This window comes from Budorcas taxicolor, chromosome 24 (genome assembly GCF_023091745.1).
Source record: "Budorcas taxicolor isolate Tak-1 chromosome 24, Takin1.1, whole genome shotgun sequence".
NCBI classification, from domain to species: Eukaryota; Metazoa; Chordata; class Mammalia; order Artiodactyla; family Bovidae; genus Budorcas; species Budorcas taxicolor.
Genome location: NC_068933.1, coordinates 15,860,680 through 15,882,293, shown reverse-complemented (window position 1 = coordinate 15,882,293; position 21,614 = coordinate 15,860,680). Strand labels below are relative to the sequence as shown.

Genomic DNA, 21,614 nt, shown 5'->3' with positions numbered 1-21,614 from the left:
TGGTTGGGCACAAAGACCTGAGGCTAGAAAGTCCCTTGGAACACTATTTGTCCTGTGCTCCACATGGAATTCTGCAGTCAGTGTCTCTGGCTTTCCTGTCTCACTGTCCTTTGCTTGCTTTAATACTTTATTTTAAAAATTGGAATGGTGGTGGCATTCAGTCACTCAGTCGTGTCTGACCCTTTGGGACCCCATGGACTGCAGCACGCCAAGTTTCCCTGTCCTTCACTATCTCCAGAGCTTTCTCAACCTCATGTCCATTGAGTCGGTGATGCCATCCGACCATCTCATCCTCTGTCACCCCCTTCTCCTCTTGTCCTCAATCTTTCCCAGCATCAGGGTCTTTTCCAAAAATTAGAGTAAAAAATTAGACAGTTAACTGGCAGTTATTACTAATAATTACTGATGTATTGCCTCCTTTATTTTCCATACATTTGATTAGTTCCTGTAGTTTTGTGATAGCTTAACAACTCAGAGCAGGCACCATGGAAACTAAAAAAAAAAATTCGAACAGTATCAGCATCTCAAAATCTTGGAAAGTTTTGCTATTTTCACTATTTAGAGTTAAGACAGCTGCTTGCAGAATTTGGATCTTGATATAACAATATGTTTGCTATTGAAATACTGCTTCAAATTTTAACTACAGAAAAAGATTCTGACTGTTGGTAGATGTTAAAATTGGGTTTTGACATGTATAATTTGAAACTGGAGACTCTCCAAAGGAATAGAGATGAGTTAAATCATTTAAATTAATTTTAAAAGTCAGTGTCTCATTCACACCAGCCACATTTCCAGTGCTCAGTGACCATGTATGCTGGAGGTGGAACTTATCCATCATCTCCAGGAGTGCTGTGAGCACAGCGTCTTTCCAGAATGTATGTTGCTGTAGTTCATGCATTTCTCTAAAATAAGCAAAAGGATAAAGACTGGCTGCAGGAGTGATCAGAATAGTGGGAGATGTTAATTAGGTGAGCAGGCTTTTGGTCTCTTGATTGATCTTTCTCCTTCCTCTCCTTATTTTCAAGTAGAATAACTGGAAAATGACTCAAAGTAAATTTCCTGCCAAGCAAGGTGAACGCATGACCACACAGCGTTTTTTTTGTTTTTAGAGTCAGGACTTTTTCTTTCATAGTTTTGGTTCTTTAAAAACTCCTTCTGCAGATCACAAGTTATTTTCTCTCTCCAGGCAGTTGGACCTTAATCCTATTCAGAAATTCTGTTTTTTCGTTTGCTTTTTCTTCTCCAGCTGCCATCTCATTACATCCATGGTGCTGATACTTCAAACCCTTCCTTCCAGAACCTGAGCCTTCCATCGTCCCTCCCTGGCTTCTTTCATTCTTAATGTGGCTTCAGGCTCTGATGCTCTGTGTTTCCTCAACTCCCATCTCTCCCCTTTGCTTGATGACGTTGAGTAAGCAACTTAATTTCTGAGCCTGTAAAAATATTTATTTATTATGGTACAGGTATCACCATATGTATCCATATGGATCGAGTGAGATAATACATTTAAAGCTCATAGCACAATACTTGGGGATTTATTGAACCAGAAAACAATTAGAGATGAATTCATTTCATGCATTAGTTAGCTTTTGTTTTGCAGCAAGGGCTTCCCTGGTAGCTCAGATGGTAAAAGCAATCCGCCTGCAATGCAAGAGACCTGGGTTCGATCCCTGGGTTGGGAAGATCTCTTGGAGGAGGGCATGGCAACCCACTTCAGTATTCTTGCCTGGAGAATCCCATGGACAGAGGAGCCTGGCGGGTTACAAGTCCCTGGGGTTGCAAAGAGCCAGACATAACTTACCAAATAAACAACAATAAACTGTATTTGCTGTCTCGGTCAGTTTCTGTTTATAAAGGCATTGGTCTACAAATGGGATGTGATGTTTTGTAGGGCAAGGAAATTTTTTGTCTTTTCATTTCTGTTTTTAACAGAGTTGAGGAGAAAAGGAAGATAAAGATAAGAGATTACAAGAGGCAGCACTTGCATATGCCTTTTTTCTGCCTTCTCCCACTCTATTTTATTCTTTAAGGTGCTTTTTTGGACCTGTTAAATGACGAATGATTAACCGTTGCTGTTTTTTTTTTTCCTTAAACTTCATGTAAGTGACAGTTGAGAATTTTCAGAGTGTTGAAATACCAAAGTGAAGGAAATTATACAGTGTGATGTGATAGGGAGGGAGGATAAGACCCCAAACCTCTCATCCGGGCTTCAGGAAAACTAAATTCTAATCCTGGCTTTGATGCTGATTTACTGGTGAATTGGAAGAATTTAATTTGTCTCCGGCTCAGGTAGCTGAGTTTGATCATCTTAAAGGCTTCTCTCTATTTCTGAAATAGTGCACTATTTTATGAAGTATAGCTGCTTCTGGGATTTAGTGGTAAACATTACAGATGAGCACCCGTGTTTAAAGAGAAAGAAATGGATACACTTATTAGATATTTCATCCCGACAGGGTTAATAGCATGTATGTAGAAAAGATATGCCCTGGATTCGTTTTTGAAAATAGATGTTTGTCAGGCAGGCAAGGCGGAGGATTAGCAGGCTTGAGATGTGAAAAAGTTCCAGAGGTGAAAATGGAAGTGAACTGTGTCATGAATTCCGAAGCTAAATGGCTCCTTGCATAGCATTTCCGTCGTGTCCTGCTCCCAATGTGGTGGCCTGCCAGTGAGGTCAGGCGCCCCTCCAGAGAGCATCCACCATCTTCCTCGATGTTCCTGCTCCATTAGAGCATTTCGTTTTCCCTCCAGAGTTCATTTTATGTGGAAATTGCACAGGAAGCGCTCATTTTCTCTGAGGGGCGGGCACCTCACACCACCCCATGGTCAGGCTTGCCCCATGCCCCTCCCTGATGTAGTGTTAGGGACCAGGAAACTGTGGCCCTCGGGATAGGTGTCCTTTTGGTACAGGTGTGTGAACGTAGGAAGGAAGGGCTGAAACACCTTACATGTAGTTGGCTCGCAGCTCCTGTATTGGTGAGTCCACGTCTGGATCTTCGTCTTCCTTCCTTCGTGGTTAGGATCACTCACCGCTCACACTCCGCTAGCCTGCCGGACCGTCGCCTCCTCGTTAGGGAAATCCCTTTCCTGGTCTTCTTCCTGCCTCCCTGGCTCTCACTTGATCTTCTTTTCCAAGCTTCCCTAAAGTTACTTGGCAGAGGGACTTCCTCCTTTGCTTCTGAGGCTTCTTCATGGGCATTCTGGACACTTCAATAAGGTTGGCCAACCCTCCTCTTTATTTTTTGGTAGGAGAAGGAAATGGCAACCTACTCCTGTATCCTTGCCTGGAGAATCCCATGGACAGAGGAGCCAGGTGGGCTGTGGTCCATAGGGTCGCAGAGAGTCGGACACGACTGAAGCGACGAAGCATGCACGCACGCACGCGCTGTTCACCATTCTTCACTCTCCTTTCTGTACTTGGGGTGTAATTAAGTCTGTCTCTGCCTCTGGCAACTTCTCTGCACTTGACATCTGTGCCTCTAATTGTCTTCTGCTGGACACCACTGTCACCTAGACCACCGGCCTCAAGGCCTGACGCCTCTTACCTGTAAATACATGTTAAATGGTCCTCTCTTGTATAAGCTATAAATTTATATCATTTCCAAGTTTAGTGTAGGTTATGTGCCTCTTACTCTAATACATATGTTAAAAATCTAGTCTTACGGTTTTAAGAAATTCATATGTTCACACATTTAAGTTGTGTTTTTAAGGTAATAGAGATACAGCAACATAAGCAAGTGAAGTCGCTCAGTCATGTCCGACTCTTTGCAACCCCGTGAACTGTAGCCCACCAGGCTCCTCATCCTTGGGATTCTCCAGGCAAGAATACTGGAGTGGGTTGCTATTTCCTTCTCCAGGGGAACTTCCCGACCTAGGGATCGAACCCAGGTCTCCAACCCAGGCCTCCCACATTGCAGGCAGATGCTTTAACCTCTGAGCCACCAAGGTCTATAATATAAGCAAGGTACAAGGGAAAGGCAGAGTCTTGTGGGCTTTGAAGGATACAAAAAAGACTTAAATGAGTGACTGGAGTGCGTGCCCATGTGGTACTCTCTCAATGAGAGAGCCTGGAAAACCCAGGAGCAGAACCCCAGGCTAAGCTTGTCACAGGAGACCTCAGAAGTGAGCTTTTAACTGAGAGGCTGAGGAATGGGTAGGAGCAGCTGGGATGATTAAAAAAAGGAACAGTAGAATTCATTGCATTTAAATTGATTTAATATTCCATTTGAATTAAGGAAGAATTAAGAGCATTCAGTTAATTCCAGACCCAGGTGATAGGTTTGCCTTTTGCCCTTCTGTGCTTAGTCGCTCAGTCATGTCCGGCTGTTTGCGACCCCGTGGACTATAGCCCACGAGGTTCCTCTGTCCATGGGGATTCTCCAGGCAAGAATACTGGAGTGGGTTGCCATGCCCTCCTCCAGGGGACCTTCCCAACCCAGGGACTGAACCCAGGTCTCCTGCATTGCAGGCAGATTCCTTACCATCTGAGCCACCAGAGAAGCCCAGGAATACTGGAGTGGGTAGCCTAACCCTTCTCCAGGGGATCTTCCTGACCCAGGAATCTAACCAGGGTCTCCTGCATTGCAGGTCGATTCTTTACCAGCTGAGCTACCTGGGGAACTCTTTTGTCTTTATACTGAACTGGTAATATGGACATAAGGTCATCCTCTTTAGCAGTCTCATGTGCTGTAAGGAAACTGTAAAGTGAGGAATCGTATTTGCTAAGATAGTTACTTATTGGTCACAGAAAGTTATTTGCTAAGATTTCCTGTAATGAATCATTATGTTCTAAAGAGCAGAATCCTGTTTTACTGTGAACATGACAAGCTGTGGCCTCTTGCGATGTTAGCCTTAAGAGCAAGTTTCTGATGGGTACATGAGGACAATTAGATGGGACTAATCACAGCGATTTCCTGTCATTTTTGAATTCCTTAAAACCACAATCAGAAAGTGTGGTAAACTTTAGATAAGGAAAGAAAAAGGGGATTAACTTTAAAAGTTTTTCGGCTAATGAAAATCAAGCCTGTGCAACAGTAAGCCACATTTTCACACCATTAAGCATTGTGAACCATTTGCCTTGAACCTCTTTTAATCTAGAAATACGGTTTTGGAAAAACCCCAGATTCTAACATACAATATAGTCTTTTGTTGTCCTTATTAAAAAGAGAGCGTTGCTTCACTGAATTGTGGGGAAGATAATGTTGATGTAGATTCTTAGTGACTATTTAAGGGAAAAAAAAGACTTTGAATTAAAGGAAAACACAAACCTTTCATTTACAAGTTTAGAGAAATGCTTTAAATAGCCTTCAGTTGGTAGTTTTGTGAAATTAGCTAGGATAATAGGAGAAAATCAGTTAGAATGATAAAATCTGTTCTTAAATATGAATTATTTGAGATATTTCTCTGTGGAAAGCCACAGAAACTGGGCAAAGGGAAGCTTAGTCTTACCAGTGATTTGCCACCTAAAGGCGTTACCTAATCCTCACATCTGATGTCAGAACCAGTCAGTTTATACCAGCCATCATCAACACAGTTTGCAGAGGATATTTTAGTGATTGGGGGAATTTTGTTCTTAATTTGTGTGAAATATAAGAATATATTTCATTAATTTTAATGAATTAAAATTAATTAATGAAATTTAATTTCTAGGTTTCAACATATTTTGACAGTTTAGATAGATATAGATATTCTTATTTGATAGGAAAATCAAAGGAATAATGGATATGGGGTTTCTTTGAGGATCATTTCTTTTCTTCTTTTTTGGGGAAATTAAATGATAGTTATGTGACTAGCATTTACTGGAAAATCCCATTACTTTTTATGACAGTTCCTCATGTTTGAGGGTGGATGGCCCAGAGGTAATAAATCTTAGTCAACATTATATTTTCCAGTAGTCCTTTTTGATATAGTTACAGAAGCTTTTTCTGTCAATTCTTAATCACCTCTGCAGCAGTCACAGGAGATACAGATGAGGTGGAAATCCTGGATAATTTCATCTTTTTATAAAATTTTTTTCTGAGAAAATGTAATGTGGAAACTACTAAACAAATTTTTTTAATGTTACTGATTTTTTCCACTTAATCCCTGTCGTTTATCTCATGTGTTTAAGAACTGTTAAGAAGAGAAAGTATGCGGTGTGCTATGCTTAGTCACTCAGTCGTGTCCGACTCCTTGTAACCCCGTGGACTTACTGTAGCCCGCCAGGCTCCTCTGTCCATGAGGATTCTCCAGGCAAGAGTACTGGAGTGGTTGCCATGCCCTCCTCCAGGGGGTCTTCCCAACCTAGGGACTGAACCCAGGTCTCCTGCGTGGCAGGCGGATTCTTTGCCATCTGAGCCAGCGGAGAAGCCCTGAGAGAGTATAAAATATGTTAATAAGTAATATGTATGTTTGTCAATAAAATGATGAGCTATATATGAATGAATGCTTTATTACTCCAGAACAGATGAAGCGTTTGCTCAAACTTCTGCTCTCGGTGTGTGGTTTCAGTTACAGCATTCTCTAATGCACTTCATTTGTGAGGATTCATGAGCTGTTATCATTTTATAGGTCTCATCACAACCACAGCAAGGAAACTAGACCGAGAGCAGCAAGAGGAACACATATTAGAAGTAAGCATTCCTTTACTTTTAATGATTTGAAGGGTATTGTAATAATTTGAAGACTGTTGTAACCATAAATATTATGAGAAAGAGCGGCCTCACATTAGTCATTCATAGCTGCTGCTACATTGTTATATTAGCTTCTGGTTATTAAGAAACAGGAAAATAAAGAAAGCACTGTGAGTATAGTTCAGGTCTCCCTTATACACCTTTTTATTCCCACAAAATAAACAGATGCCAAAACATCCAGAGCCGCAGGTTGCAAACGCTGGCATCCTTCCTGTGGTCCGCTCACCCTGGTGAGAACCGCACCGCACACCTGTTACCTGTGTGCCTCTCTCTGGAGCCTGTTCTCTCAGTGAATGTCAGAGGCCGATGGGAGCAGCTATAAGATACTTAGGGCTTCAAAGATGATATTAAGATACTGATGGGAAATAAGATTAGTTTGCTTATAATATCATGTATGTTTTTCTGGGGTCCTTTTGTAGTAATTTATTTGAAGGCCAGAGTTGGCATGGATTTGACTGTCTTAAAAAATAATTTTTTTTAAGTCACATGTGAAAAGCTTTGTTACTGGCGCCGGGTTATGACCCCAAACTTAGGAACAATTTGATGAATGCTACAAAGCATAGTACACGGTGTATTTCTCTTTAACTTTTCCTTTTCCCTATGGATCATATGAAAACTGATCAAAAGGAAACATTTTGAGAAGTTTTAAAATAGTAAATAGAATTTGGTTTTATCTTGAGAGTTTGGGAAGGAAAATCATGTACTTTAATTAAAGCAGTTAACTTTACTTAAACAGTCTTGACAAATACCCTCAGGGCACATTCATTCATACTTTATAAACAACAGAATTTACACCTGCCAAGCTTTAAAAGGAACATAGTTCCCCAGGAAACTTCAGTTTACTTTAGTGTTTTTAGTATTACGTTGATTAATTTGGGAGGATGTGGGTGAGGGGGGAATAACTGAGGTCGTTCCTTTTAATGTACATATTGAAGGGAAAATGAACACGTAACTTGAGGGTGAAATTGTTTCTTATGCATACAGAAGCATTCATCAGTGTAATCCGCAAGAATCTCAGATTTTCGTACCTAAACTCAATACATGAATACCTAGAATGAGTTATTTTGCATTTCTTTTACTGAAAACCTTTAATAAGTTGGCCTTCAATTTAAGTGTTTGTGTCCTCTCTACCAAAACTTCTGTACCATAAAAGAGAGCCAAGCAAAATGATTGCTAGTATTAAAAGGCTTGCTCCTTATACTTAATGTGTATTTTAATTGGCTGATTTAACTTATTTTATTGATGAGGTTTAAAAGTGATAGTTTTTAAATGCAGCATGTTAAGATTTTATTTTTAAACATATATAAGAGGACTCTTTAAGTTTTTAGCAAAATCTTCATGTGCCTCTTCCTTCACTTAAAAATACTAAGTTTGTGAGAGCTTAACATTTTGGTGGCTGTCACGTTGCTGTTAGGGTGTGTGCGGAAGAGGGATGACGGGGTAAGCAGAGAGCCGGAGCAGAGAGCCGGAGCTCAGAGCCGGTTCTTTCCTGCCCACCGCCCCCCACCCCGAATCGCTGTGTGAAAGTAAAGAGGTGGTCCTGCCCCCTCAGAGGGCGGTGGTCAGAGAACCTGTGTGTGCCATAGGGCCTTGTGAGCTGCAGAGGTTTATACAAAAGCTGATTATCATTAGGAGGAAGACACGCACTTTGTATACAGTGTATCTTCAAAACATTTCTTGATAACTACCTTTTAAAAAAAAAACAACAGGTTACTGTGACAGACAATGGTAGCCCCCCCAAGTCAACCGTCACAAGAGTCATCGTGAAGATCCTTGATGAAAACGACAATAAGCCTCAGTTCCTGCAAAAGTTCTACAAGATCAGACTCCCAGAGCGGGAAAAGCCGGAACGGGAAAGAAGCGCCAAACGAGAGCCTTTGTATCGTGTGATCGCCACAGACAAAGATGAAGGTCCCAACGCAGAAATCTCCTACAGCATCGAAGAGGGGAATGAGCATGGCAAATTTTTTATTGAGCCAAAGACGGGAGTGGTTTTGTCCAAGAAGTTTTCTGGAGCTGGAGAATATGATATTCTTTCGGTGAGTGAAGATCTAGTCTTTGAATTTCTAAAGTGCTTTGACTATTAATCTAGTCTTAAATCTCTTCTCTCAGAACTTTCTCTCTCTTCATTTACTGACCTCAGTGTAGTAATCTGACGGTGGGAAGTGTGGGTTTGTTTTTCCCTTCATTATTCCATTTATTTCTGTTCAGCAAGGCATGAAAAGGTTGCTCTTTTTGTCGGGCATTAAACACACGGAATAGACAGCACGGGATATTAAGTGTTTGAAATTGGTTCAGTGTTAGACCAAACCAATACATGCTTCAGTTATGGGATGCAACTTTTCATATGCGGTTTTTCTTCCCCCCTCTTTGCCCACATTTTATAGATTAAGGCTGTTGATAATGGTCGCCCCCAAAAGTCGTCAACCACTCGACTCCACATTGAATGGATTTCCAAACCGAAACCATCCCTGGAGCCGATTTCATTTGAAGAATCATTTTTTACCTTTACTGTAATGGAAAGTGATCCAGTTGCTCACATGATTGGAGTCATATCTGTTGAACCTCCAGGCATACCTCTCTGGTTTGACATCATCGGTAAGTGTTCATGATAGCTCTCATTGTCCTGTCTAGGTCACACTGAGGGGGTCCCATTTCTGGTGTTCTGCTTTTTGTGCACATCTCAGAATTTAAAACTGATAGTAAGACCTGTAAGTGGAGAATTTGTTTTAAATGGCATCATTTTTGCCTGCAACATTTTTTTACGGTAATATCCAACGTAAAAATAAAAGTACTGTGTTTAAAATAAAAGCACTGTGTATGTACCTTATTAATATAAAAATAAGGTTTTAAAAAGTACATCAAAAGGACACAGAGAAATATAAATGTTTGGTCCAAAGGCACAGCTTCTTAATTTTTCCTTCTTGATATAGGACATATGGCACGTAACTATTTTTAGTGAATGTAATTTGAGTGTTTAAAATAACTGCCTGTGTGATTGTCACATGTCAGTATTTTTAATAATTTATAAGTGGTAGTGTCAGCTATGACTTTTTAAGCTTGATTTGCCTCATTTTCAGTAGGAAGCAGGCTTCGCTAGATTGTTGTTTAGTCACTCAGTCGTGTCCAGCTCTTTGCAGTCCCATGGACTGCAGCCCATCAGGCTCCTCTGTCCAGAGATTTCCCAGGCAGGAATACTAGAGTGGGTATCCATTCCCTTCTCTAGAGCATCTTCCCAACCCAGGGATCAAACCCATGTCTCCTTCATTGCAGGTGGATTCTTTACCACTGTACCACCTGGAGGATCACTAGATTAAATCAGGCTAAAAAAATTATATGCCTCAGCCAATTCTTTTTTTTTTTTTCTTCTGCCATTTAATTTAGCTAGACACAGAATGTCATACAACATCCTGAACACAATTTTACATTAGACTTTGCTATCTTAGTATTTTAATTCTTATGTCTACACAGTATTTTAATTACAAGGATAATTAAAATCAGAAGTATATTCAGGTCGTTTCCAGCTGGAACCCAGTATCCCTTTTCCTTCTTCATCTCCGAGCTCTCCTGCCCCAGCTGCTGTCTTAGCGGGCTGAAGCTTCTGGGACACAGGGTTCAGGCTGTACCCCTTAAACTTTCTCTTTAGGTAGCTGGGCTGTTTTCCCAACTTTGGTCTTTGAATGAAATTGTTGATCTTATCAACACCTATGAAACCATTACAGTTTAGTTTTCAGTGAACAAAAAGGACTCTTCATAGTCAACTGCAGTGAGAGCAGTTGGCTTGCTTTGCCTTAATTCCTGTCGCATTTCCAGATGAGCAGGCTGCCCCCAAGCAGCATCTCACACCCCCTCAATGCGCCCCCCACCCACACCCATCCCCCCCACCCCCATCTCCCTCCACCCCCCTCCCACCCTGCCACTGTGTGAGCTGACTGCCCTGGGAACTGCTGTGACTGATTGCTCTCCTTGTTCTGTGCTTGCCTTCCATGCTTGCTTCTTTTTGGCTGTGCCAGGAGACACACTTGCTAGAGAAGTGTTTTACATCTTTCCGATGACTTGTGACCTGAACTGTACAGCAGAAGGTATCTGCTGAGATCACATAATTTGCCTCAGATTATGAGATCTAAAGAAAAACAGCCATTTTTCAAACTTTATTCTTTCCAGTGACCATCTTTCATTACTTTTTCTTTCTCATCCATCCCAGTTGCAAACATACTGACTTTCCATACATCCGTAGATCCTTGGATTTTTAGATTTAACTGAACACTCTCTTTTGTGCATGTGCTGTTTTGCTTTTTGGTTGGATTTAGTAATAGAACTTCATCATGATGTTTAGACATTATTTTCATGCCATCTCATTTCATTGGTATAAGTATCTCAAGTTCAATAGCTTTGAAAAGAGAGTTTTATCTGGAATATGATGGGGAATGCATTTGGGTAGCGTTAATATTATAGAAAACTTTGCTTCATTAAGCTTTGGGTGCCACAGCAATGGGAAAAATTTTCCAGTAGTGTAGAGTCAGGACTAACTGATATTAACTACTATTTTTTTCAAAGTTAACATTTGTTTTTAATAGTTATTTTATTAGATCTGTATGCTCTAATTGTCACAGTCTTTTTAAGTAAAAAATTTTTTTAAGTAAAATTTTAAGTGGCCACCTTTGGTTACTAAATGACATGATATGTAGCGACTGAGGTATAAAGAGGTATTCAGAACCCTTGAAGAAACAAACTGAACGTAATTCAGCAATTGGTTGGTAGAATTAGAAATGTTTTTTTTTTGTTATTGTTTTCAGTTCTTGCTGCTTCTCACTTAGTAGCTTCCTCAACAGTCATGGATCAGCCTTTTTTTCCCTTTTTTTTTCTTTTTTTTTTTCAGTAAGCAAATGTTGTCTTTCCAGTTGGGTCCTTGTTTTCTGGTCTTTCAAAATGAAAGCTCCTTGGAATGACTTTGATCACTATATCAGAATTTTTTCTTTCTTCTTTTTTTTTTTAAACTGCCATTAAAAATTAGAAAGCCACAAAATAAATGGTAGATTTTCATCCTGAGACCTGTTTTTACTTCTCTTTGTCCTAACTTAAACTAGGTGGCAACTACGACAGTCACTTTGATGTGGACAGGGCCACTGGAACCATCATTATTGCCAAGCCTCTTGATGCAGAACAGAAATCAAACTATAACCTCACAGTTGAGGCTACAGATGGAACCACCTCTATACTGACTCAGGTAGGTGAATGGCTGATGGCCCAGAATTCTGGTCTAGGGGTCCACAGCAATGGGGACAGTTGATTCTGCCCTCTGAGATTCCCACATCAGAAGTTACTGTGTTGATACAGTTTATATACATGTACACACTGAGGATTTTTATTTATGGAATGAAAATTCACCATAAACCCTGATTTAGGTTTTGAATGCAATTAGCCAGTTTTAAAAAATTTGAAAGTAGACTTAAAAAAGCCCCACAGATTGTTATGCCATCAAAATCTTTTAATACTCATTTTGAATTGTGTTAATATAAAGTATATCACTGTTGAGAATGACTTGTCCCAAGTCATTTGCATTAAAACTGGTTTAAGTGATTATCTTTTAAAATACCTTTTTGGGTTGTTTTTTCCCCTCGTCTACCTTTGGTTGTGTAAAATAACTGATTAAACTGTTCTAATAATTCCTCTTAACATCTTTATTTGTTCCTGTCTGATGATTAAGATATGGTCAGATCATTGAGTTTCCAATTGAAATGTCAGAGCCCTATAAATTACATTTAAATTCTCTTCTTTCATATCAGTTCTCTTTGATTCATGGTGAGGGCTGGTTGTAGAACTTGTTAAATTCTTGCTATGTGCCAGGTATTGTTCCAAAAGCTGAATAGCAGGACACAAAGTCCTGTCCTCTTTGAGTTTACATTAGAATGGTAGAAGCTAAAGGCTTGTGTATGATTTGCTGTGTCTGAAAGGTAAAAGGAAGAAATTAAATGTTAGAAGATAAAATGCTTATGAATTCCAATTTCCTGTCTTTAGATTATAATATTTTAAATCTTAAGACAGATCATCTGCTAAATCATTTAGTTGTATTGAAGAATAAAAATTATGGTCTGTGACGTCTTTTCAATTAATAAATGAATAGATAATGTAAAGTCAGTTGTGAAGTGACCTTATTTCTTTCTCCGAATGCTTGTGATTTTTAGTGTATTTAGAACTGATAAATGAATTGTGCTTTGGGGTCATTTTGAGATTGTCATGTAAAATTGCCAACACAGTATTAATTCAATCTTGTCGGTAACTGTTCTCATTGTAGAAGCTAGACTCTAGAGCATGAATATGAGAGTAAAAGCATCAAAAGTTGTAATGAATTTAGCAGGATAATTTTGAAAGGTTAAAAAGTATAACTGTATGGAGATCAGTTCAAGTAATTGACTAACCAGAAGTCTAGCAAAGGAAACTTAAAAGCGTAGAAATGACCCTGGGTGCCAAGCGTTTTCATTCCTAAAGATGGTATATCTACAGGTAGTATTTACCACTTACCAGGTAACTCCTGGTAATTGTAGTTTTCCTTGCTATAGTTAGGAGCTTCGTATGAAATACAATGACTAAAATTCCCATAAAGTCCAGTAAATATATTCTAGCCTTCTTTTCTCAGGGACACAGAAATTCTTCCATTTCAGTGCTTCAGGCATACTTCTGTAACTTAGTCTGAGTCATCTGCAGAGGATCTTGATAATATCATAGTGAATTGCTGGCAGGGAGAGCTGATCAGAGTATCAGAGAGCAGTTCCAGGGCCCAGGCTGACCTGTCCAGGTGTGGGTGGTAAGGGAACAGTCAGTCATGAGGTTTTGATTCCCAGTCTGGGGCTGAGTATAGGAAGATAGGAATCTGAGTGGGAGCAGAGAGGCAAGCACCAGCTGTAGAACACCGGGATCAGAGCCAGGCTGACAAGGCACAGCGGGTAGATTCCTGTTTGCTGGTGAAACTCGGGATCCAACAGAACAGGTTTTGCTGCGTCAAGGTCAGGAGCGGCAGGTCCATGGATCGGAGAGCATTGCTGTGGTTACGCGGGGCACATCCTCACAGAGGCGGGCGGTGGAGGGTCGTGACCTAGCGGCCGATGCCCCATTGGAACAGCTGCCATCCCTGGCTTCCCGTCTTGCCGTTTTCAGTTGAGGATGCTGACTGGTATTAAATCAAGGCGCTTTGCTTTATCTGATATCTCAAGGTAACTTGCCAAATCCAATTTACAGTTTTTTTTTCTTTTTTTGGAAACAGCCTCACTTTCATGTTTTCTTTCGGTGTCTCTGGAGCATCATCATTGCATACCCTGGGGCAGGCCATTTGGGTTGAACGGGGGCTCTGCCTCTTAACACCTGTATGTGGGCAGGGACCCTCTGTGGGAAATGGGCACAGTGACTCCCTCCTCATAGAGCTCCTCCGAGGGCAAAGCGAGATAACACTCCAGCGTCCCCTCTCCAGGCTCTCAGGCCTGTCCCCCGTCAGTGCTCCCCACGTGTTCCCTCTTGCCCCTGAGCACCAGTTTGTGCTCTTGTGACCCCTCTTGGCACTGAGTCACCTTCCTGCCTCCATCCTCTGTCCCAGCGATTCAGCCTGCCCTGCCTGCTGCCAGACTGTTGGCCCGACTAGAAGGATGGGTGGTGAATTTTCCCATCAGGCAGTTCAGAGCACACAGGCCATGAAGTTCTGTTTGGAGCACACAGGCCATGCAGTTCTCAGTTTGGAGCAAACAGGCTATGCAGTTCTCAGCCCCTGCTGGGGGAGAGGTCTGCTCCTGGACCCCTCCTCCTCCCTGCTCCTGTACAGTGTCACCCCTGGTCCAGGCCCTCCTCTGCAGTCTCTTAGAGACAGGATGTTCATTCCTCCCTTGCTTTCATGGCTTTGCCCAAGCTTTTGCTTCCACTCTGGTGTATTTCATCTGCCAGTCGAAAAGCTGTGCAAGCAGAGTCTGCCTCCTCCTCGAAAGCTTCCTGGATGGCCCAGACCATCTCTGGACTCCTGAAAACCTCCTTGGTAATATAGGAAACCTATGTGTGCAAGGCACTGCCCAGTGAGGTTGAAAGCTTCAGCAGGCAAGGACGTCCAAAATTCCTTTACACACTCCATAAACCAAGTGCTGAGCATGGACGTGCCCAGAAAACATGTCAGTTGAATTGCTTTATCAGTAAGAATTGTTCTTACTCCAGCTGTCCCTGTTTAGGTGGGATCAGGTGATCTTGAAGAAGGATTAAACTATTTCTGCCCAGCACTTGGTGAGAAAAATGCATTTTAATGTATTTGTTGTTCAGTTGTTCAGTCGCTCAGTCATGTCCAACTCTTTGCAACCCCATGGACTGCAGCACGCCAGGCTTCCCTGTCCTTCACTATCTCCTGGAGTTTGCTTAAGCTCATGTCCATTGAGTTGGTGATACCGTCCAACCATCTCATCCTCTTTTGTCCCCTTCTCCTCCTGCCCTCAGTCTTTCTCAGCATCAGGGTCTTTTAATGTATACTGGAAGTGAATATATAATGATTTAATTTATAGAAATTATCTTTATAGCCATGACTTTTGGATCATCATTGACCTTTCAAAGTGAGGTATCTATTGTTTTAAATGTTTACATACATAACTTTTACATAAAACCTTTCTGGGGTTTGGATGGATGCATTTAGTATTCACATAGTTTAATGTTACAGATTCACCACTGAGGTTTTGGTATTCTTAGAACAGAACGGTGGTAATATCTTCATGAAAAGGGCTCTGGTCCACATACTTGGTAACCTCTGTTAACCCCAAAGTGGTTAAACACCCTCATGTGGTCCAGGGACTTTGGCTTCTTGTGCCATTCAAACTACTGAGCTTTATTCCATATGAGCTAGTGAAGCTCTGGTTTCTTGTTCATAACTGAACCACCTTTTGTAATCATAGTGATTTCTTCTATCCCTTATCCACATGTGTCTTTTCAATCTAAAAATTAATCTTACTGTCACAGTAAAATTTTTATTTTAATTTAGCTTGGGACTCACTTTATACACATGTGTTCTTTTTTCCTTTAAGATTTTCATCCTATGCTGGCATACTTAAGAGAACTATCTCCAATGTACTTAACATTGCTTTTAAGTGAGAAATGTCTGTACTATCTATGTGTAGTTTGTGATCACAAAAATATAAGGCTTTTAAAGCACATTCCTAATTTTCCTTCTTATTCACACTATCTGATGGGTAGAGATTTGGAGTCTCAAAGATTAGAACAAGAACTTAAGATATTGTGACCTTTAAGTAGCATCCTCACCTCAGTGGCTTAACAGTTACAGGTGCAAATCTGATACAGGAAATCAATCTGTGAAACTTGGTAAAGTAAATTTTTTATATTTCCATGAGTAATCTAGAAATATCTCTTCTCTGGAGACCTAAGAGAAAGTAAGTATGCATTTCAGAAAGAAATATGTGTTACATTTTTCTCTCAAAAATTAGTCTCAATAATTTAGAAAGGTGTTCGTTATCTTATTCATATTAATACAGGTACTATGTCAATGAAAAATTTTAAACATTTTTTATTCCAGATTTTGGTTGTCTTTATTTTTCATGTTTGAATTCTGTTCTGCTCAAAATTATTTTTTTTTTCAAGGTGCATCTAATTTTTCCTGATTTTTTTTTTAACACTAAAACATTGTAATTAGGAATATTGTTATGTGAGTCATATTGTCATTGCAGGTATTCATCAAAGTAATAGACACAAATGACCATCGTCCTCAATTTTCTACATCAAAATATGAAGTTGTTATTCCTGAAGACACAGTGCCAGAAACAGAAATCTTGCAAATCAGTGCTGTGGATAAAGACGAAAAAAACAAACTGATCTACACTCTGCAGAGTAGTATCGATCCACTGAGTCTCAAGAAATTTCGTCTTGATCCTGCAACCGGCTCTCTCTATACGTCAGAAAAGCTTGATCATGAAGCCATTCACCAGCATATTCTCACAGTCATGGTAGGGCTTTCTGTTCATTTTTCTGCTACCATTTGGTTCCTGGAGGGCTCCATGTGATTGAGAGTGATTTTTTTTAACCTTAACAGGATTGATAATATGCTGATTCTTTTAGGTACGAGATCAAGATGTCCCTGTAAAGCGCAACTTTGCAAGGATTGTTGTTAATGTCAGCGACACCAATGACCACGCCCCCTGGTTCACAAGCTCCTCCTACGAAGGGCGGGTTTACGAGTCAGCAGCTGTCGGCTCAGTTGTGCTGCAGGTTACGGCTCTGGACAAGGACAAAGGGAAAAATGCTGAAGTACGGTACTCCATCGAATCAGGTATTTTTGGAGCACTATATAGGTTTACAACTTTGCACTTGTTAGAAAGATATTTCTTCTAAAATTACTTCTAGATGTTGAAAGATTTCTGTGTTATCACTGTGAAAACTGCTTAGACTGATGGGAGAAAGAGGAAAAAAAATTGAACTTTTAACTCATTAGAAAGCAAAGATAGAGAGTCCTAACTACGTTTGGGTGATGTTCTCAAAGATTTCATAATGTTAGCATGATTCAAGGCTCTGATTAGTCCTGCAGTGAAGAAAACTTTATTTGACCAATTCAGGATTTCCAAAATGATTTTAAATACACAGTCACGTTCCTCCGCAGATACTCTTAGAATAAGGCTGGCCCAGTGATTTAACATTTTTCATTTAGTCAGTCTTTTCTCTGGGGCAGAGCAGGAAGCCCCAGGACGGGAGTGCCGACTCACGCAGTTCTCACTGGGTCACGTCCGATGAAGGGTGCCATGCAGCTCCCACCCCTTCCAGGTTTCACTTTTCTGCCGCTGTCACGCCCATGCATCTTTCATAGATGCATTTCATTAATGGAAGAGGGTGGTTGCAGTAGGTCCTTGAGTTGGGACAAGGACTTGAAGAAATGTTGACAAGGCTGGGGCCCTGCTGGAGTCGGGCAGGAGACAACAAGCGTGGGAAGTCCAGCTGGAACTGTGGGCCTAGACAGCTCCAGGTGTGAATGGCGGCCCACTCCAGTATTGTTGCCTGGAGAAGCCCATGGACAGAGGAGCCTGGGATCACAAGGAGTCGGACACGACGTACGTGACTTAGCACCTGGCACGGCACCAGAGGCCTGCTGCCGATTCCTTAGAGCAGCAGCGGTGGTGGCGGCAGAGTGGCACGCTCATCTGTGCTTTGCCGCTGCTCTCCAGTCCTGCGTGTCTTCATCTGGACTGTCGTTTTATGTGCCAGGTGCCCTGCTAGGAGCATTCACGCTTGTGCTTGGCAGGTAGGGGCTACCATCAGTCCACAGATGCATGTTCTTGCAAACGAGTTCTGCCCCAATGAAGCCGGGGTCTGTTTAGAGCATGTGATTTATCCAGCCAGAAGTTACCTTGCTCCAGGACTTGCCCGACTGATGCCAAATACTATGAGTATTAGCATTAATACTAGTGCTTAAATATGGAGAAAGCAGCTTCCAATTTCCCATCTCTCTCTGCCATTGTTAGTACAAGGCTCATACTCTCTTCCATTCTTTCCCTATGGTGATTTTAGAATACTGAGATCATCCCGTTAACCTGATTTTTTAAAAAATAATCCATACCTCTGCATATTTAGGAATTATATATCTTTTTAGGCATTTAGAATTGATAGGGGTATAACTAATTCTAGATCACATAATCCAAAGCTGAGCAAATGGAGAGCACTTTTTAAAAAACAGTGTTTAATCACTGTATTCTATGTGGTTAAACGATTTTTATTTCTTAATATATTTGAAGTTTCATATTTTCCCTGAAAATGACCAAATTTAGGCCATTTCTTTCTAATGAAACCTTATATACTCTCTGAGGTTGCAGTGTTGAAATGTATTGTAGTGTAGTTAGTGACTTGAATAAAGATGATTTTTCCACTGGTTCAGAAATTTAACCATTAAAAAAAGCAGTGCATTCCATTTGTGCATGCCTGAGCACTTCAATAAAATTATTTTCTCCTAGACAAACTCACTGGGTTTGTGTAGGAGAAAATGCTAAACTTTCCCTTAGCTTTCACATAATTTTCAACAACTGGGTGTTTAAAATATGATTGTCGGTGCCTGACTGAAGGCATGAGAATTCTTTAAATGCCTGTAATGATTGATGGGATTAGTAATCTGGTATTCCAGGAATGGAACTGTGTCTCCACTCAGAAACCAGACAATACAAGGGGCCTATTCGGATATAAAATTTGGACTTAAAAAAGATAATTTCATAGATTTGGTAATGTAAAAATCATACTATTCCATTTGATTTTTAGGAAATGACTGCCACAAAAATGCGATGGAATTATATGTCTGTAAATTTGTTGACTAGAAGGAACTATAAAATGGTCACACAGCCTTCGTTCAACAGTGTACTCATACTCACCTGCTCCTGACTTGTCATTTACTAAAGCTCAGAAGAGTAGCTATAAATTCTGGCCCTAACATTGCCGGTTTAATTAGCAGCAATTTATTGAGCAAAAAGTTTGGTCTGATGACAAGTCTTAGGGAATAAGGAAGTCACTGAAGAATATTTTCAGAAAGAGTTATGTGTTTAGAGATACATCTGTGCCATACTCTGAGCTATCGTGTTTTATTTATTTTTTTAAAGTAGATGATTGTGTCTTCGAAACTGTTGTAACATCTGGAAATAGAAGACACTCAGTAAAAATATGTATTGACTAGAATTGGTTTTCTTCCCCAAACTTAGGTTAAACGTCATTGCAGTTGCAACTTCACAGAGCTTGCTGTGCTGTCTGGCAGTGGATACCCACAGCGTGTCTGTGGAAAGAGGCAGGTCCTAATACAGCTCTCTGACCTGCCTTTTGGGGTGCAGGTATATATGATACAGCCACAGCTGACACTCACACATTTGCGTTTTTGTCCGGATAACTGCCTCGTTCATATAGAAGGAACAAATTAAAACTTCAGAAATCAGCGATAATCTCCCCTAATGTGAATGACTGAGGCCCCAAACTAGTACAGACGTTGGTCACTGCCCTGTTAATTTGTTCACAAATGCCATCTGTGTGTTTCAGTATTGGGTGAACGTGGCTGTTACTCAATCAGACCAAGACGCATTTTAGCCACTCAGCAGCCCTCGGGGTTTTTCCACGTAAACATGACATTACTTTCCCATCTGCAAATCTGATGGTTTCTGCTGTAGTATGTGTATGGGTAGGATCCATATATTAACTAACCAGTGTGTTCCTGTTTAACCTTGTTATCATTGACAAGCTCAGAGTTGTCATTATCAAAGTAAAAATAATACACGTAGTAAAGGGTGTTTCTGAATTTCACATGGCTGATGAAAACTTTTATCACAGATTTCCAGTTAGTCCTTACACATTCGTTTTGTTAGTTCTTTTAAATGAGGTGCTGCCTGTAATAAATGGTTGTTGGCAGTGATTGAAGTATAGTATCAGTGAGGAAAAGAAAACCAAATAGATATATATGCATGTTCAGTCACTCAGTTATGTCTGACTCTTTGCAACCCTGTGGGCTGCAGCCCACCAGGCTCCTCTGTCCATGGGATTTTCCAGGCAAGAATACTGGAGTGGGTTGCCATGCCCTCCTCCAGGGAATCTTCCCCAGCCAGGGATCGAGTCCAAGTCTCCTGTATCTCTTGCACTGGCAGGCAGATTCTTTACCACTGTACCACCTGGGAAACCCTAAATAGAAATATAGTATCTAATGAATGTATTAATTTTTTCTAACCTGCCAATCAACCTGTTTGGTAATTAATTTGTTTTTCATACATGTCTAAAAGTTGTTTCATTCAACAAATATTTGTGGAGTGTCTCCTAAGTATCAGGTATTCTTCTAGGCAGAGGTGATAAAACAACGAATAAGACAAGCCCTGCTGAAGTGGAGCCGACATTCCAGGGGGAGAACAGATAAGAACAAAGTGGCAGTACGACGTGCTGTAGAAAAAGGCCAGGGTAGCGGGAGAGAACAGCCATGATGAGTGGGACAGTCAGGGACGCCTCACCATCATGTTCTCCAAGAAGGAGGCATTTGGGCAGAGCCTGAGAGAGTGAACGAATGAACAGGGGCATGGAGAGGCAGTGAGAATAGCTGGGGGAAGGCTTTTCCAGGAGAGGACGCCCCCCAAACCCACTGAGGATGTGTTTACCTGCTTGAGGAGCCTCTTGGTGCAGATAGAATGCATTCATTCCTGCAAGTAAGGCCTTATGTATTTGAAGCTTTCACTGTACAAAATAAGAGAAATGCATATGCTGCTGCTGCTGCTGCTAAGTCACTTCAGTCGTGTCCGACTCTGTGCGATCCCATAGACGGCAGCCCACCAGGCTCCGCCGTCCCTGGGATTCTCCAGGCAAGAGTACCTGGAGTGGGTTGCCATTTCCTTCTCCAAGAGAAATGCATATAGATGGATGAATATAAAATATGGTCGGTCAGCTGCTTTATCAGTACAGACACAGGAGAGTAAAGGGCGGGATGCAGATGGTTGTCCAAGGTTTTCACTATTCCCTGTCTCGGGCCAGGCAGCCACCCAGCCACAGCTGTGGACGCAGGAAGACGCACAGGTAGCTGAGAAAGGGCCTCGAAATTCCGATGAGTGCCTGAAACACAGCGAGAGAGGATCCAGGGTCACTGGCTCTCGTAAATACAGACAGGCCGGAAATTAGTGTCTGCGAGGCCTGGCAGAGGCAATGTGACCCCATTCGCAGCCAGGCTTCAGCTCAGCGCCTCGTGGCCTGGAGTCGTTCCGGGCCTCGGTCCTGCTGCAGGTCAGGACACGGCCCCGGGGCCTGGACGCAGAGCCAGGCAGACTTAATGAAAACCAGACTGGGTCTGGCCTCAGGAAGAACTATCACGGATTTTTGGAAAATGTATTAAAGGAAGGAAATGAAGGCCACTGAGGAAGTGTTTACTAGTAATGATGTGGGGAAGGGAGTGCCGCCTTGGGAGCCCCTGGTTGGCAAGTCACTCTGGGT

At 41.3% G+C, this 21,614-nt stretch overlaps 1 protein-coding gene across 1 annotated transcript in view; it reads left to right on the top strand.

Annotated features, from left to right (window-relative positions):
• Positions 1–21,614, top strand: part of FAT1 (FAT atypical cadherin 1) — a 106,505-nt gene that overhangs the window by 55,201 nt on the left and 29,690 nt on the right. Inside the window, exons 3-9 of the mRNA XM_052661434.1 lie at positions 6,547–6,608; positions 8,378–8,707; positions 9,056–9,266; positions 10,682–10,750; positions 11,756–11,895; positions 16,367–16,642; positions 16,755–16,965. Of these exons, the coding sequence (XP_052517394.1) occupies positions 6,547–6,608; positions 8,378–8,707; positions 9,056–9,266; positions 10,682–10,750; positions 11,756–11,895; positions 16,367–16,642; positions 16,755–16,965 (1,299 nt within the window). The remainder of the gene's footprint in view (positions 1–6,546; positions 6,609–8,377; positions 8,708–9,055; positions 9,267–10,681; positions 10,751–11,755; positions 11,896–16,366; positions 16,643–16,754; positions 16,966–21,614) is intronic.